The sequence below is a fragment of the Vanellus vanellus genome, assembly GCF_965231255.1.
Source record: "Vanellus vanellus genome assembly, chromosome: 5".
Classification (NCBI taxonomy): domain Eukaryota; kingdom Metazoa; phylum Chordata; class Aves; order Charadriiformes; family Charadriidae; genus Vanellus; species Vanellus vanellus.
The window spans coordinates 45501359-45519932 of record NC_138910.1 but is presented as its reverse complement, the minus strand read 5'-3'; the positions used below and the strand labels follow the sequence as shown (position 1 = coordinate 45519932).

The 18574-nt window shown below is 41.6% G+C and overlaps 1 protein-coding gene across 2 annotated transcripts in view; it reads right to left on the bottom strand.

Annotated features, from left to right (window-relative positions):
• The window catches only part of DIP2A (disco interacting protein 2 homolog A), a 138022-nt gene that overhangs the window by 70286 nt on the left and 49162 nt on the right, over positions 1-18574 (bottom strand). For both annotated transcript variants that reach the window (XM_082483809.1, XM_082483810.1), the window contains exon 3: positions 8396-8512. In XM_082483809.1, the coding sequence (XP_082339935.1) occupies positions 8396-8512 (117 nt within the window). The remainder of the gene's footprint in view (positions 1-8395; positions 8513-18574) is intronic.

The window sequence follows — 18574 nt, the reverse complement described above, 5'->3', positions numbered from 1 at the left end:
TGAGGGAAAATATCAATGCAGATACTGTATATTGGCAATAGCATTGGATTCCTCATCCTTCAGAATTCACAATGGGAAAAGAAGTGAAAAATGTATACTTGAAGCTCTCACAAAAGAATGCAAGTAAGAAAAAGCAGAAAGAGAAGGCTAAATATATATGAAGAATTAGGGAAGACAAACAAACTGTTTTCACCTTCCTGAAATCATAAATTACCCTAATATACTCATTGGGTATATTTTAACTTTTCTTATTTTTAAGCTAAAAGTACTATTAAAGAGGGATTTTGTGTTCAATCAAGACCACACCACAGATAAAATTTATTGAATTCAAGTAATTCGAAATTGCCTTCAGATTTTTCTCTTTGACATATATATTTCAATGGTGTCAAAAGCTAAAGCTTATGGAGAAAGAAAATTCATAACAAGTGAACAGATGTCAAGGAGAAATGAGGCAGACTAAAAATATAGTTTAACTTATGACCTAAGATTCAAGTACAGTACCTTTTTTAAAAAAAAAAATAAAATAAAAGGCACCACTTCTGGTGCTGGTGCTAGTCCTGAAACTGCTTTGGTCATACTCAGCATGAGGTTCTTCCTAATTTATTTTAAATATTCTGATCAATTCCAGTTAACTCGGACAACACAAGAGATAGCTCAGGGGAAAGTTAATCAGTATATGTTTTACCAAAAACTGGATGAGATTTTTGAGCATCCCAGAGAATGAAAGTGTATGAAATGGCAAAGCACAACACATCAATGTTAATCTGTAAGGACATCTTGGCATGAAACACTTTCCAAAGGCAGCTGTGCCCCGATGCACCGGATAAACACCTGACACTTGTGGGACAACGATTCAATTCTCCATTTCTAAAACAGATGACAAATGCTGCCTATAAACTCAAAAGCATGACCTTGCCAGAGGAGGCTTCATGCAATATATTTCTAACCAACTCTATGACAGATACTGGCCAAACTTCTACTCTTAAGTAAACTGAACAAAAATCACCATATCTTAATCTGACATATTTTCCTTTCTCAGATGAAACCTGTTCCATTTCCACATGTAAAAATCCCCCCTGCTCCAAAGCATAACCATACCATGTACTTCAGGCATCGCACTTTGCACGACTACACAGCGCAATTTACTGCAATACATGAGACCAAAGAGACGCCATGAGAGAAACAAGTTAAAACCCCAGTACTGGAAGAGCACAGCACCTTTAAGAGAAATGCCAGAAAAAAACCCAATGCACTCTTAATCAAAAATCAGGAAGCTGATCTTTCTTAGTCACAGTTTCAAACGAGAAACAAACTGTTTCCTTCAGCCTGGCCAAATGGATCAGAAAAATCAAAATAAGCCTTGTGCATATGGTCCCAGACACCACCTAGTTCTTCACGGTAACAATGTCACTTTTCAAGTCTTCCCCCAGATAACCTGTTCAATGTTGTATTTAAAATATATATATGCAAACACACTACACCACCTGTGTGTTCTTACAAGACTTACGAATTTACTATGTAGATGCTTGTCTCAAATAAGAATGTTTTGTGCAACTAACCTGTAAGGTTCAAGGACAATGCTGTTATGAGGGGAAAAAATATGTTTAAAAAACAAACAAACAAACAAACAAAACCCCCAAAAAACAAAAACCCCCAAAACAAAAACCCAAAACTTCTTAAACCTCTATCTTTTGAGACAAGATTTTATTTTTTTTTAGACTGGGGAGCATGATAGATTTTTGCTGCTGTCCTTCACACCAAGGAGTTGTTCGTAGATGTTTTATGAATTAAAAACTCACTACCCTCTCCCTATATCTCCCTGCCTCCCTTCCCCATATCTGGGCTACTGCTTTTTGTCAAGTCTTGGTTTCTCCTGATATTTAGTTTTGGGCTTCCCCCAGCTTGTAAATGTCCATTGTTGAAGTTTATTCTCATGGATATACAAAAGCAAATCTCTTAATTTCACAAAATTCCAGAAAGTTTAAGCAGAACTCAACACACTTCCTGTCTTCCTGTGTTACTCAGATGCACCAATGACATTACTGCTATCCACAGATTTGAGAATATTACTTAATGGGTTTTTTTTGCAGCCTTAAAAGTTAGAGGCAAAATGCCAATTCTGCAGGACACATTTCCATAGCAGAACTTGAACTCAAAACCAAGCTGCTTGTTTTTAAAAAAAGATGTGAACTATTAGATTCATTCATTCCAACCGTGCATATATCTACATATAATTTAGAAGACATTTTGTTACATTAACATCTAGTAGGAAGAAAGGGAACATAACAAATGTTTTTTCTCCAGAAAATGTCTTCCAAAAGAGGAAATTAGCACACAATATTTATAGTCTGTATATAAATTCATTAAATCATGAATGTTTTTCAGATAAAAAAATGAAAGCATTCTTAGCTAGTTGTGTATTTAGGGAATGGGAAGGACAAACGAGGCAAGGGTGTGTTGAGCCATTTTAACAGAGTGAGACAGGTCATAACATCACACAGATGTGTGGTAGCAAGATGGGAACTACTTTTTATTCCATTTCCAAAGGGCAAAATCAGCACCACCTCCTCCTCTAGCCCTCCTAACTCCCACCCCAAACCTAGAAAATACTAGATTAAATGATAAAAATGAACCAAAAGACAGTCAGGATAAATTTTAATTCTGTTTCATGTTTTATTTTTATAGCGCTGATTTAGCTCATCAGTTCCTTCTGGACCCATTAAGATCTATTTCCAGCTTGAAATTTTTCTTTTACTATCTTTTCATAGAATCATAGAATGGTTTAAGTTAGAAGACTTCAAAAGTTATCTAGTTCCAAGGTCCCTGCCATGGGGCAGGGACACCTCCCACTAGACTAGGTTGCTCAAAGTCCCGTCCCACCTGGCCTTGAACACTTACAGGGATGGGGCATCCACAGCTTCCCTGGGCAACCTGTTCTGGTGTTCTTGGATAATAATTGGGTAGAACCATTGTCTCTCAGCCAAATAACCTAACTAACTAGTTTCACTTCCCTGGGATGCTTTATTCGTATTCCACGTTTCCTTTAAGAGCTTTATCTACATTATATGCATGATGAAACAGACTTCACTAAAAAAAGAAAAAGGAAGGAAATAATTTTAGAAGAACAACAACATTTAGGGTACAAAAATTCATATATCACTATAAATTAAACTTCAACTGGCTATTGGAATTGAAAAAGAAGCTCTCTACCATTTTCTGTTACTAAATTCTTAAAAATTTACTGTGAGACCAATTTAATACGTAAGAACTGTGGACTTCAGTTTTCTTCAGTGCATTAAATAGTCATTAAAATCAGATCAAATGCGATCTGTATTACATCACATTTCTGAGAACAGGGAACACAAATGTTCATCAGCGAATACTGAAAGAGATGAACAGCAATGCCAGCATCTTATTAACATGAATATTATGCATACCAAAGTGATAAAAAAATATGCTGCCATCCAAAAGCAAAAGAAAAAGACTTGAAAGAATAGTTCTAAGTTTCTGTGCTTTATTAAGCTGCAGACAACTATCAATTTATTATTGATCCAAAACATATTTTTCTTCCTCTGTTGTAGTAAACCACATAATCTTCTCTTCCATTTTATGTACCTATTCTTGTTTTCTTTCCTTCTACATGTCCTTAAAAAAGGATGAGGGAGGAAAACTAAGAAATAGTTTGTGGACTAGAAATCATGTAAACTCTTACACCCTAAAACCTCCAGTTATTGGAAGAGCATTTATCTTTCCTGTTTGTAGCCTCTACTTGTTTACCAGCCTCTGATTCTTGGTTCCTGCCTTCGGCACAGGAGGAAGAATTTCTACAGTTGTTTGAAGAAAAAACGGCATTCATATGTTGACCGGTTTCCCTACTGCTCACAGATCTCCAAATACCAGTAGCTAAAGCAACCAGCACTGTCTGCCTCTAGAAATGGCTGCTGCAAACTGTGTCGCATATGACTGCACCTCTGTGACAAGGATTGCCAGTTAAAAAAAAAAAAAAGTAAAACATTTTTAAAAAGCTAGTATGACTCCAGGAAGGCTGGTAGAGCACAGAGGATCACTGTGGGGATCAAGGTCTACGACATGAACTGAAAGAGAAAGCGGATGTATATTGCACGCTGCTGTACAGGTATCACCCCTTGCATGCTGAGCAGGCTTGTCCCTCAGCTGGAGCAGCTCCCCAAATGCATCTCTGTATCCTGCTCCAGGCAAGCTGGGAGAACAGTCTGTGTATTCCAGCCATATATCCAACAGGCTGAAGAACAGTAACGAGAAAAATTGTGCAAGAGTGGAAAGTATAGCTGCTGGGAATGCTTTTTCAGACACTTTAAAGGCTTACCAGCTAACTCATCTGGGTTCTTATCCCAAACCAGGCAGCAGTGGGACTGAACATAGGAGAAGGCACCGTGCCTCAACCAGAAACCAAACCACCACTCCCACCACCACCCCTACTCCAAAAGAAAAGCCAGCAGCAATAGCCATATACCCATCACCAAATGTCTTCTGAATTGAGGATACAAGGGTCTTAGTACTTATCACAGACAAATGCTTACAAAGTCTCTGCATTTCTTCCTTTCTCTGTCCCACTGCCATCATTTAACAGAACGAAAAATTAGTTAAAGCACTGTAATATTAACTGCTGTTCCAATAACTCCTAGGTAATTTAGAAGCCTACAGTATTTATTGATGGTATCCACTGTTGGAAATTTTTGAGTAATATTTAGTGCTTGAAGATAAAAATCTGTGGGTGATAGAAATCATAGTTAATTTGAATGGACAACAACTCTGTGAAACTAAAAAGATATATGCTTACAGCTAGTAAATGGCAGAGTATTTCCATAAAAAGGCAAAATTGTTTTGCTTGCTTACTTTATGTAATTTATGTTGATGGTTCTAAAATAACTATAATTGCTCCAGAAAGAGATCCTGTTCTATGAAAAGTTGCATTCCACCCTCATCAGCTACTCTTGAAAAACACATAGCAGAATTGATGAGATGCAAAGAAAGGGAAAAAAGAAAGAAAGAGTGGAAGAAAATAAAAAATAAAAAAAAAAGAGACAGCATACCCTTCACTCCCCCCAAAACTCTAAAGAATAAATAAGGCAGGCAATTGATACAAGAAGAAACAGTATCCAGAATCATAGCCAAAAGCCATTTATCCTTCGCAACAGGTGATATGTGTCAACATACAGGGAAATTTAAAAAGGTCACAACATTTCAAGCTGGTGGTGCTGGACATCTTTTCTTAGGTAGAAAATGCTTTTAGGATGGTTAGAATTTCTCAGATAAATTGGGACTGCTTTGTGAAGCAAAACTACGGCTCTTTTTATGCCTAAGTATTGGGAGGAACAAAGTGAAGCTACTTCGCAGTAACTGCTATTTTCTGAGATGACTTGTCAACATTTCTGTTCATGCTCTACGTATACATAAATCTCACAGCATAAGCAGCCATGAAAAAGAGCATCAACACCAATATGAAGCATTTTCAGACTCAAGTCAACTAGATGATTCAACATCTATTAGAATCAGAGCAGTAATACTTTCAAGGAGTAAAAACATGCAACAAACACCTTGCGTTTTTCTTTCAGTCGTCTCTTCATTGAGATAAAGAAGAGAACCACTAATGCAATAAATCTGAAGATTTTTTTTCTAAAAATTAGACAGGAAAAAGAGGAAAAGACACAGGCTTCTGAAAGCTGTATGTATAACACCCTGCATAGGCATAAGTTTAGCCTAAATCAAGTGAAGCAAAACCATCACTATTTGGTTTTAATACCACCTGAGCACACTAAGCCTTGTCATGTATCACTAATGGAAAAAAGACATCCAATTACATCTGTTACAACTAAGAACTTTTTCCCCAAGGGGTTTAGATTTCAAAGTAAAGAACACGCTCTAGGCAACAGTTTTTAATGAAACATGAGTTAGCAGAGCAGTGACAGGAAAGCACAAAAGGACATGGCAGTCCACATGAAACACTACCTAGGTTTTTGGCACTGGCCAGTGATAAGTACAAGAAATAACCTAAAAGCCCTACACATCAGGCTTCATCTTGAATAACTGTGCACTGTCAGAACGCTTGAACGCTTAGGATCATTCAGAAATACTCATATCGAGATGTAAAAATATTGGCTAAGCTATAGACTGATGAGAGGGTGAGCAGTACATTTGAATCACTGAAAGGTGATTTAAAGAATTTTAAAATCAGCAAGGCCATAGAAATATTAACTCTAGGAAAAGAGGAAGCGCTGATAATTAGCACTGATAGTTAGACTTTAACTAACATTTAAAAGCCACATCTATTCATAACAATTACAGTAGCTGAACTTGTTAATATCCACCCACTTCTACATGTCTTGCACCGTAAGACTAATGAGCCCTATGACAAACTTCCACCCCAAATACCAGTACTATGTTGGGGTTATTTACTTGCTTCTTGTCGTATTTGTTTGCTTTTTTAAGTATCCTCAGTGCAAATTAAATAGGTCAGCTGAAGCTCTGAGACAGGAAAATTGTCCGTGTATATAGCATATTGCTCTAGACCCTCCTAGCTCTCTCAGCTAACGGTTCCCAAGTATTCCCTGTTGTAGTTGTGCTCTTGTGCAGATTTTATTTCTGTTAGTTTTAACATCACATGCTACTTTAAATGAAGTAATTTGTCAGATTCATGACGGCTTGTACTTTATTTGGAATCTATTTGATCACAACTTGGAAATCATGGCTGTAATTCAATCACTAAATCTGGCTTTTTTTCCCCAGTATATATTCAACAGTAGAATTATATTGATAAATTTGAAATGCAAAAATAAATTTAAATGACCAATTTGTACATACTCTTAAACATGTCATTTAGTTAATTTTGATACTATGTAATCTTCCCTGACGTTCAGAAGTTTCTTCTTTGTGTAGCTGAATACATCTTTCCCAGGAGTACATATATCCTCAGAATATTTAGTCTCATTCATCTTTCAGTTATTCATAAGGAACCCATATGGGCATATCAAGTCCATTTCTGGAGCAAGGTTTTAAATGTCAGCAATGCAAATATGATGCAATAACCACTATGCCCAAGCAGTTGCAAAGCAAAATGATGCAAGACCAACAACATATTAAGGATGTGCAATGCATGCCATTGCTTGCACTTATCTCCAAACCCAAGGCATATAATTACCCTGGAAAACAAACAGAAAAATTTCCACTTAAAAGTTCAAAGGTATTCAGGAGAGAAAAGCTTCCAAACACCCGTCTTTTCTCACTATTGTGACAAGGAATTCCACAAGTAAACAGTGTATTTCAATCACCTGAAAAATAACAATGGAAACTGGATGTGATGAGGATATTGATATTTTCACAGAAGTTTCCAAAACAGGTTTGTCGCAGTGGCATCCATTTAAAATTAAGTAGAATATCCATTGTGACATTTCCCTTTTTTGTGCACTTGCCTTACAAAATCGCAGAATGGTAGGGGTTGAAGGCACCTCTAGACATCACCTATAATCCAACCACCCTGCCAGAGCAGGTTCATCTACAGCAGGTTGCACAAGATAGAGTCCAGGTGGGTTTTGAATATCTCCAGACTGGGAGACTCCACAACCTCTCTGGGCAGCCTGTTCCAATGCTCTGTTACCCTCAAAATAAAGTTTTTCTTCATGTTGAGATGGAATTTCCTGTGTTCCAGTTTGTGCTCGTTGTATCTTGTTCTGTCACTGGGCACCACTGGAAAGAGTCTAGCTCCATCCTCTTGACACCCACCCTTTAGATATTTATAAGCATTGATGAGATCCCCCTCTCAGTTTTCTCTTTTCCAGACTAAGCAGGCCCAGGTCTCTCAGCCTCTCCTCTCTGCTCCAGTCCCTCACCATCGTTGTAGCCCTCCACCGGACTGTTTCCAGTAGTTCCTTGCCTTTCTTGAACTGGGGAGACCAGAACTGGACACAGGAAATATTAAACCAGGAACTATTTGAAAGTGAGCTACAGTGAATATGATAATCCTGTAACTTTCCCTTAACAAAATATCCCAACCAAATAAATAAAAAAAACACCGTAACTCACACACTGTAGTTTTTTAAATGTTTAAATAACTGATCTACATACTAGACACCCAATCAGCAAACAAGAGAAAATTGTTAAGCATGGTATAAAATTCACAATAAGAAAAACATCAGAAAGCATGTCTATAATTTCTTTCCATCCCAGCATTTCCTCCATTCTGGATTCAAACAAGTCCATTCATGTATAGAAATACAAACAGCTACTTGAAAAATATTCATTAGCTCTTCCCTTCTTCCAAAGTACTTCCAATTTTTTCTTTAGGTATAGGTACTGCTTTACCGGTACACTTTTCCTCTTAAGACACCTGATGTGTCTTAGCTACATTTCTTTTCCTTACCAGATCGGAATCGCTCATCCCTCGAGTTGGTAGAACGGGATTTCTGTTTAGATACAGCAGCAGTAGCTTGCGAAGAGCCTGTGACTCTGTTCTCTGCTTGCAGGGATGGATCCACACCTGAAATAGAGTTTTATTTCAGTACAAATTCAGATTTTCAAATAAAACATCTGCTTCCCATGCCTACATTCTTTTACCACCCTTGACACCTACTTACAAGTACTACTGAAGCCCTAAGTCTAGGCCTTTAAAAAAAATAATCTTACCTTCCAACTGCATTTTAAAATTTTTAAACTAAAACCTAGTTGATCTGGTAAGCATAAGAAACTTCTGAATAACAGAAAAACTCCTTTGCTCCTTGCAGGAGTTTACAATCATCCAGGGGGCACTGATAGGTGAACTCAAGTGAACCTCATGAAGTTCAACAAAGCCAATTGCAAGGTCCTGCACTTGGGTCAGGGCAATCTCAAGGACCAATAGAGGCTGTGTGGAGAAGAGTTTGAAAGCAGCCCTGAGGAGAAGGACTTGGGGGTGTTGGTGGATAAGAAGCTCTGAGTCAGGGGTATGTGATAGAGACAATAACACATTGTGTACTGATTGACTAGTAGTGATTCATAACCTAAAGGACAGGCCTGATAAAAATGGACGAAGCAAGAAGTCTTGAGATTGCCAAGGACAGCTCCTGATAACGAATAAGAGTATGCCTTGAAAAGCGGCTGAAACTAACCCTGCGGTCTGGACAAAGACCAAAGAAGAAATGAGTCTGCGCAAGGACAAAAAGTTACTTGCGTTGATGAAGAGGAATCATCAGCCTTCATCGTCACGACCCTCAGCGACCACCACCAGGAGGCATTGCGCAAGCGCAGTTGGGAGGAGTTCATGAAAATGACTTCTTAGAGCTAATTTTAATACGAAGCGGGGACAGGTTATGCATATGTATAGGCGTATTGGGAAATCTTATGATTATGTAGTTAAGTACTATATATATTTGAGAAGGCCGCTGCATTGGGCGCGCACGATTGTGGTGGGGCGACCCCCAGTGCTGCCCAGCGCTGAATAAACATACCTACTTTACAACCTTCTCGGTTGTGGAGTCTCTGGAGTTTCATTTCTGCACGTCAGCTCAGCCTGAGCTGGCAATGTTCACTAGCAGACCAGAAGGCCAACCATGTCCTGGGCTGCATCAACAGAAGCAAGGCCAGCAGGTTTAGGGAAGCGATTCTGCTCCTGTACTCTGCTCTGGTAAGACCCCACCTGGAGTACTGCATCCAGCTCTGGGGCCACCAAAATAAGGACACAGACTTATTGGAGTGAGTCCAGAGGAGGGCCACAAAGATGATCAGAGGGCTGGAGCGTCTTTCCTATGAAGACAGGCTGAGAGAGTTGGGGTTGTTCAGCCTGGAGAAGAGAAGGCTCTGCGGAGACCTTATAGCAGCCTTTCAGTACCTAAAAAGGGCTTACAGGAAAGATGGGGAGGGACTCTTTATCAGGGAGTGTAGCAATAGGATGAGGGGTAATGGTTCTAAACTGAAAGAGAGTAGATTCAGATTAGCTACTAGGAAGAAATTCTTTACTGTGAGGGTGGTGAAACACTGGAACAAGTTGCCCAGGGAAGTTGTGGATGCCCCATCCCTGAAAGGGTTCAAGGCCAGGTTGGATGGGGCTTTGAGCAACCTGGTCTAGTGGAAGGTGTCCCTGCCCAGGGCAGGAGGGTTGGAACTCAATGATCTTCAAGGTCCGTTCCAACTCTAACCATTCTATGATTCTATGAAAATGCAAATATTTACAGAAAGCAGCTTTCGCTGAACTGAAGACATCACTCAAGAGGAATCTCTGCCAGTTCCTTTGCAAGTAAATTCTTTAACAAATAAGAAAGGATTCCTCTTTCTCTTATGGGGCTTCCCCTCCCTCCCCTTCACCCCAAGTGTGTACAACAAAAGACATTGGTAATTTATTATTAATAAATCTAGAAATTAGAAGAGATTTTCATTAAGACCTTACAGTAAGATGTGGTCTTCACATTTGAAGTGTAAGTTTTCAAATATTAGAATCATAGAATCATAGAGTTGTCTAGGTTGGAAGGGAACTTTAAGTTGAGTCCAACCATCAACCTAACAGTGCCAAAAACACCACTAAACCATGTCCCTCAGCACCACATCTACCTGTTTTTTAAATAGCTCCAGGGATGGTGACTCAACCACTTCCCCAGGGAGCCTGTTCCAATGTTTGATAACCCTTTCTGTGAAGAAATTTTTCCTCATATCCAATCTAAACCTCCCCTGGTGCAACTTGAGGCCATTTCCTCTTGTCCTATCACTTGTTACTTGGGAGAAGAGCCGGATTCCCACCTCATTACAACCTCCTTTCAGGTAGAGAGTGACAAAGGCCTCTCCTGAGCCTCCTTTTCTCCAAGCTAAACAACACCAGTTCCCTCAGCTGCTCCTCATAAGACTTGTGCTCTAGACCCCTCACCAAACTCACTGCCCTTCTTTGGATACGCTCCAGAAGCTCAACATCTTTCTTGTAGGGAGGGGCCCCAAACTGAACACAGTACTTGAGGTGGGGCCTCACCAGTGCTGAGTACAGGGGGACAATCACTTCCCTAGTCCTGCTCACCACACTATTCCTGATACATGCCAAGATGCTGTTGGCCTTCTTGGCCACCTGGGCACACTGCTGGTTTGTGTTCAGCTGGCTGTCAATCAACACCCCCAGGTCCTTTTCTGCAGAGCAGCTTTTCAGCCACTCCTCCCCAAGCCTGTAGCATTGCATGGGGTTGTTGTGACTCAAGTGCAGGACCTGGCACTTGGCCTTGTTGAATCTCATACCATTGGCCTTGGCCTATCAATTCAGCCTATCCAGATCCCTCTGTAGAGCCTTCCTGCCTTGAAGCAGATCAATACTCCCAGGTAACTTGGTGTTGTCTGCAAACTTCCTGAGGGTGCACTCGATCCCCTCATCCAGATCATTGATAAAGATATTAAAGAGAACCAGCCTCAGTACTGAGCCCTGAGGAACACCACTTGTGACTGGCTGCCAACTGAATTTAACTCCACTCTTCGGGCCTGGCCATCCAGCCAGTTTTCACCCAGCAAAGAGTACACCCATCCAGTAATTGGACTGAATATACCAGTTCTATCTCAGCTAATCAAAACGAATTTTCAAATACTCTCTTTAAATATAATAACCTCAGGAAAAGTTCTTTATCACCTTCCTGCCTGGATCAGTTGCTATACATCAGCTTTCTTAGGTACCTGTTAACACCAGTGGGTGAATGCACTCCATAATCCCTTTTCCACCCCCATTTGCAGCTAGCTGAGTGTTAACATCTCTGGATGTTGAGAAGGCAACCTTGAGTTAGCCAAGGACTTGGGGAGCGTGTGTGGGGAAAAAAATATGAGCCTAAGTAGTAGAAAAGTAAGGAACACTTAATAAATCACACAGATCTAAGTATTCAGAAATTAATCCAACTCCAGAGACACGTTCCCATCTTTTACAATTTGCTACACAGAAAGAACACACACATTCTCACCTAATGGAGTTTTCCTACTCCTCAAAAGTAAAGCTTTTGAAGTAGATGACAGGCTAAGTAACATCAAATGCATTTTCCAATAGGGGAAATGAGACAGACCAGTAAAGAAACTGGTGTCCCCAGTGGAGAGCAGTTGAACATGGAGGTGAGTTAGCGCATGAAGTTTCAATGCTACCCAATATAAAGAGGTAACGTTCCCTGAAACACTTTAGCAGAATTCTGTTTCCAAAAGAAAAGCAAATTTAGTCTACCAACTGAATTGATTCAACATATCTGAAACTCAAAGAGTGGTGAAAACACTTGAGAATTGCATTTTACATTTCATGTGAACAAAAGTTTTACATAGCCACAAGTCAAGAGTCCAGCACGATTTGTTGGTCTGGAAACAGTAAAAAACTTCATATTTCATTAAAAAGATTGAGGCAAGTCATCTCCTCAAAGCCTGAGCCAAGAAAAGAGCAGATGCAAATGGATAATGGGATAAGTAAGGTGGTGAAAAAGAGAACAGGACGAGCAGCTAAGCTGAGTCTTCCTAAAATAGATTGCCTGTTTATGAAATTTTCACACAATAGCATATCTACATTAGGAAAGTCATCATGCCAAACATCAGGTCAATTTTGTGTGCTCTTGTCACAAGGAACCTTGGGTAAAGGCAGCAACAAAAGAGCAGAAGATTATTTATTTTTGTGCCATTTATTTTTTTACTCCAAAAGAGGGTTATTAGTTCTAAGTGGAAGAAGAGATTAATGCTCTACTCGTAATTCCTCACTCTTATCTTTTCCAGTCCTACAGTTCAGTATTCAGCTTTCAAAACCTTTCTCTCTCCCTGGGCATGGTATAGTCCATGAATCCCCCATTTTTAACTCCTAAACTGGTATGAAAGCATGTAACAACAATGCCTTGGAATCAGGACTCGTAAGACCACAACCAAGCCCCTTTCCCAGTCTGTGATCGCATATGCCTGGTGTTGCAGTTAAACCCCAGCAGGCAGCTAGCACCATGCAGCCACTCGCTCAATTCTCCCCTCCCTGCTCCCAGAAGGCTAGGGAAAAGAGGGAGAAAAGAAGGGGAAAGGGAAAAAAGAAAAACAACTCACGGCTTGAGATAAATGCATTTTAACAGAACAATGATAATAATAATGGTAAAAAATAAAGTAATACAACACCAGTTACTTTCACCACCCAGTGTCCAGTTGCCCAGCCCATCCAGAGCAGTGAGAGTGGATTCCCACCCCCTGGCCAACCCCCATTTGTATACTAGGCATGATGTCTATGGTATGGAATATTTTGTTGGCCAGCTTGTTCTGTCTGTGCCCCTCTCAACTTCTATGGGAAGCTGAAAAAAGTCCCTGACTAATATAAACATCACCTGGCAACAACTAAATCAATATGCATTATGGACATTATTTTTATACCAAATGTGAAACACAGCAGCCACTAGAAAGAAAATTAACTCTATCCCAGCTGAAACAAGGACACCCAGCAAAGCTGGTCAGCATAATTTGTGGCCAATGACGCTGCTGCACCTGGCACAAGGATTTAGCCCTTGAACATATGGGGAAAAAGGATGTAAAACAAGCTAACTGGTATAACCAACCAGCAGATGACAAGCTGCATGTGGGATGCTCCTAAGACATGCCCAACTTGAGCACTGCTATTTGGCCACACCAGTACTGGGGGCAGGGGAAGTGGGGAAGAGAAGGGACCCCATATAAGCATAGAGTGCATGAAAGCTTACCAACTCCAAACCCAGAACTCTCTCCTCCTCCAACACTTACAGAACCAATTTTTGTGAATCGGAGTTAGGGCAGCTGTACTGTGATGAAATATACATAAATGAATGTCAGAAGTTCCCTTTAAATTAGGATGAGGCATAAAATGAGTGCACTGTTAGAAACCACAACTGCGCTTCTTCAAGTTAAGCCTCCCTTTTTGCCTTCTCAAAGAGGAAGTTTTCACATCATAGCGCAAAAACACCATGGATGAGTCTGAAAAACATCACTTTTTGGTAAAAATCATATGATATTGCATCTGACTCTTAGGCTACACAAGTATGTGCCAGAAAAATCCTATTCCACAAGCTTGGTGAACTTGTTAACTTATTCTGGTACTATGCAAATCACTACCTTAGCCTTCAGCAAAAGCAGCTGGATAATCAGGCTAACTTCCCCCATTCACACTGAAGATCTTCACAAAAGTATTTTAACAAGTATACACTAAAGACACTTGATCCACTATCACTGTATTTTGTCCTTTTTTAACTTACCCAAAAAGCTAGAAAGAATGAAAAGTCATTTTAAAGAGGCTGCTTGTTCCAATTAACTGAATAATTCTCTTCTACAGGATGAAATTAAAGTTAATATTTGAATTAGAACTATTTTTCCATCCACTAATGCTGGAGAATCAAGACTAACACTGACATTTCTAGCAATTTTGATTTATACAAGCCAAAATTATTTTACTATAAGAGCACTGAACAGTTGACAGTACAATGAAGACTCTGCTGGTAATGCAGGGGAAGACGCTAAGCTAAACACATCTGGCATCAGATAGGCAGAGATAAAAATTTCAAAAACATACTTAGCAAAAGCACAAACTTTATTGCTAGAGGAGTCTCCTGGGCAACTCACGAGCAGAGCATTTGCCTTATTATCTCTTTCAACTAATCTGCATAAGATGTGATGTCTTAACATCAAACTCAGTGGTTTTTAAAGACTTTCACCAATGTCTCAGCAAACTCTTATTTGAAACAGCTATTAGGCATGCAAATCTCATTACCTTCACAAAAAGACTGATCATGATATTCATCTCCCAAAATAGACATTCAGGCAAAGTAATTTCAGTTCTAAACTAGGTTAATTTATATGTTGTACCAGTTTACTAGCTGAACCTTTCAAAAGTATTCTCTTCAAAGTTTTAATGGTAAACTGAAAAATAAAACCAAAGGAGTTAAAACAGCATGGCCACAATACCCTTATCTCAGTTTTACTTGCATTGCTACCCGGTTACGTATCATGCCTCTAAACATCCACAGTCTGCAAAAGATGGTGTATTATATTAAAGAGCTTTGCAGAGAGCAGAGGGGAAGAGGGAGGCCGAAGAGGAAACTTCAGGTTCTTTGTACACTATTCAACCTTTCTGCAGCTGTTGAACTGGATCTAGAAATGAGAGAGGAACAAAAGACAACAACCAGGTTCAAAGCACTAAAAGAAATGAAAAAAGGTATGACAGGCAGAAAATAAAACAAGTGTGGGAAACTCCTGGTCTGGCTCTAGGCCAACCTTTCAGTCCATCCAGCCCTGCTCTGGTCCCTCTCCGCTGTCTCCTCTGCACTCAGCACTCTGCTCTGCCCAAAGACCATGGCCAGCCATCCGTCTGTAGCACATTCCTTCCCTTACTGCCCCTTCACCCCCAGGCTCTTCAGCCCATCTCCTCCAACCCTGCCTCTGTTTTTCATGCCCTCTCCATAGATTCAAGCCCTACAGACCTCCTGTTCATGTTTCTCCACTGCAGTTTGTTTACCACCCACTCACATAAGCCCCTACAAAAACAAGGGAGGTTTTTGCCAAGGACTGCAGTATTTCTTAGTGCCCTCTGCCATTGCCTGCCCTAAAGGAGAGGGAGCTTCAGGAGTTTCCTAGTTAGAGACAGGTAGTCTAGAAGAATAGGTAAGATCTTTCCTGGCAGTTTTTTCAGCCATTTATTAATGTACGCAAGGAGCAGGGGCAGGGCCAGGTGGGCTGGAAATAGGGCCTCCTTCCCTGTTAGCACCATTTCATACACCACGGCAGAAGAGGTGCATTTTTGTGTAGTACCTTCACATGAAATATCTGCATGTAACTCCTTGATTTCACCATCACTAGGGTACCTCGTATTCCTCACAGTCTTCCCAAGAAAAGCTGCGTAGCTGTGTGTCCTGGTTCCGGCAAGGATGGGGTTAATTTCCAAGGAGCCGGCAGGGGAGGCACGTATTCCATACCACGTGACCCATGCCCCGCTATAAAAGGAGCTAGCCGGGGCGGGGGAGTCAGTCGCCACTCGGGGGCGGGTTGCGGCGGTGCGGGTCCGGTCGGTGCGCTTCGCGGCGGTACTGTAATCGCGTTCTTGTATTCCTTTACCGGTGTTATTGTTTTTCTTTCTTTCTTTTCTTTCTTTTTCCCTTTGTCTGTTCTGTTAAATTATAATATTTCAACCCACGAGTTTTGCCCTTTTCTGCTGATTTTTCCCACGGCTGTGGGAGTCGAGCAAGTGGCTGCGTGGTTCTCTGTTGCTGGCTGAGGCCAAACCACGACAGTCCTTTTTGGCGCCCAACGTGGGGCACGAAGGGTTCTAATAACAACAGATCTGACCAGAGCTTGTTAAAACGGATTTCTTATATGTATTTCTCCTATTAGTTAAATAGTTGCCGGTTACAATGTTGCTTCGTTTGTTTACATGGCTGTGTTATGTAAATTCTTATATGCTGTATGTACTCCCTGTGATGCTGTTTGTCATCTCAGGGAGAGGGATCAGGACTATAATTTTGCTGTCCTGTGCAATATCAGCTTATGATATGGTAACATCACTATTCAAGTGGCTTTGTTGGGGTTTCTATGTAGTATTGCTGTCCTGTCCATACCTTGGTTACCGTCTCTCAGAAGTTATCAATAATCACACCCAATCTATGGGAGAAACAGGGGGAGATACTTTCCCCAGCTCTTTTGCCTCCTTTTTCTCCTTTGGGCCAGGTATAACACCTCTTGAGAATTTTGAATATCCTTGGGATGCTCAAACCAGCGTGTTCCTATTGCTATGTCTCCTGAATGTTTTTCAAGTCTTTTTTAGGGTAAAACAGCTGTTTAAGACTACCACTCAGAAATCTGTCCCAAGGCCAGATAGTCAGGGGTGGCATGGGATGTGGGAGAACATGGGCAGGTATCTAGAGAACTTCTCACCTCCAATGGTTTGGGACTTCACCCTTGAACAACTACAGGACCCTGATAAAGTAATAGAATATTTCAAAGGAAAATGCTGTGGCTATTCCAGAGAGGCACAACTTATGGCACTGTGTTGGGCCCTGGCCAGTATCTACCAAACACTGCTCAGTACTATGCAGGACCCTCAGGGGAAAGAGGGGAAAGCCAGACCGGCAGACAAGGAGCCTACTCCAACCCCGGTGGCAGGCACTATGCCTACTCCAACCCCGGTGGCAGGCACTATGCCTACTCCAACCCCGGTGGCAGGCACTATGCCTACTCCAACCCCGGTGGCAGGCACTATGCCTACTCCAACCCCGGTGGCAGGCACTATGCCTACTCCAACCCCGGTGGCAGGCACTATGCCTACTCCAACTCCCGTGGCAGGCACTGTGGCTACTCAAACCCTGGTGACAGGCAATGCAGCCACTCAAACCCCAGCGGCAGGCTCTGCAGCTGAACCGGACAACCAACCTGTGCCAGTATCAGTTGCTCCTATACGGAAGAAGAAATACACCAAGAAATCAGTTTGCATAGTAAAGGATGATGATGAACCAGGGCCATCAAAGGAACAGGAGGAAGAGACAGAACCAGAGGTAATAACCCGATCCCTATCCCTGAGTGAGCTGCGAGATATGCAAAAAGATTTCAGTCGACTTCCTGGTGAGCACATTGTCACCTGGCTGCTCCGATGCTGGGATAACGGGGCCAGTAGCTTGGAATTAGAGGGCAGGGAAGCTAAGCAGCTGGGATCCTTGTCTAGGGAGGCAGGCATTGACAAGGCAATTGGGAAAAAGACACAAGCCCTCAGCCTCTGGAGGTGACTCCTGTCAGGTGTAAGGGAAAGGTATCCTTTCAGTGAAGATGTTGTATGTCGTCCAAGCAAGTGGACCACCATGGAAAAAGGTATCCAGTACCTAAGGGAATTAGCCGTACGAGAGATGATTTACTTTGACCCAGATAATGCGCAGTTACCCACAGATCCTGATGAAGTCCAGTGCACAAGGCCCATATGGCGGAAGTTTGTACGGAGCGCACCATCATCATATGCCAACTCCTTGGCAGTGATGGAATGGAGAGGTGAAGAGGGACCAACGGTGGATGAGGTGGCTGGACGACTCCGTCAATATGAAGAAAGCCTATCTTCCCCCCTCGTTTCAGCTGTGGAGAAACTGTCCCAGAAGATCCAGCAACTTGAAGAGAGTATGTCCTACTCCCCACCTGTACAGGCCAGCATCTCAGCTATTAGGAGCAGGCGTTTCCCTACTCAAGAGGAAGAGTATAGGGGGTACACACAACGAGGCACCCTGTGGTTTTACCTGCGTGACCACGGAGAGGACATGAGGAGGTGGGATGGACAACCTACCTCAGCACTACGGACACGGGTACGTGAGCTGCAAGGAAGAACAAACACAAAAGGGGATCCCTCCAGAAAAAGTGCAGCTCCTGTTTCCAGCAGACAGTTCCCCAGACAGAATGGAAGGCCTGATCTAACCTCTGATCCTCTTGAAGGGACTTCCAAATCATTTTTGCAACAAGTGAGTAACGTATACTATGATCAGGATTAGAGGGGCCCTGCCTCCAGCCAGGTGGGGGAAAGGGACAACCGGGTTTATTGGACTGTGTGGATTCGATGGCCTGGCACATCTGAGCCACAGGAGTATAAGGCTCTGGTGGACACTGGTGCACAATGCAC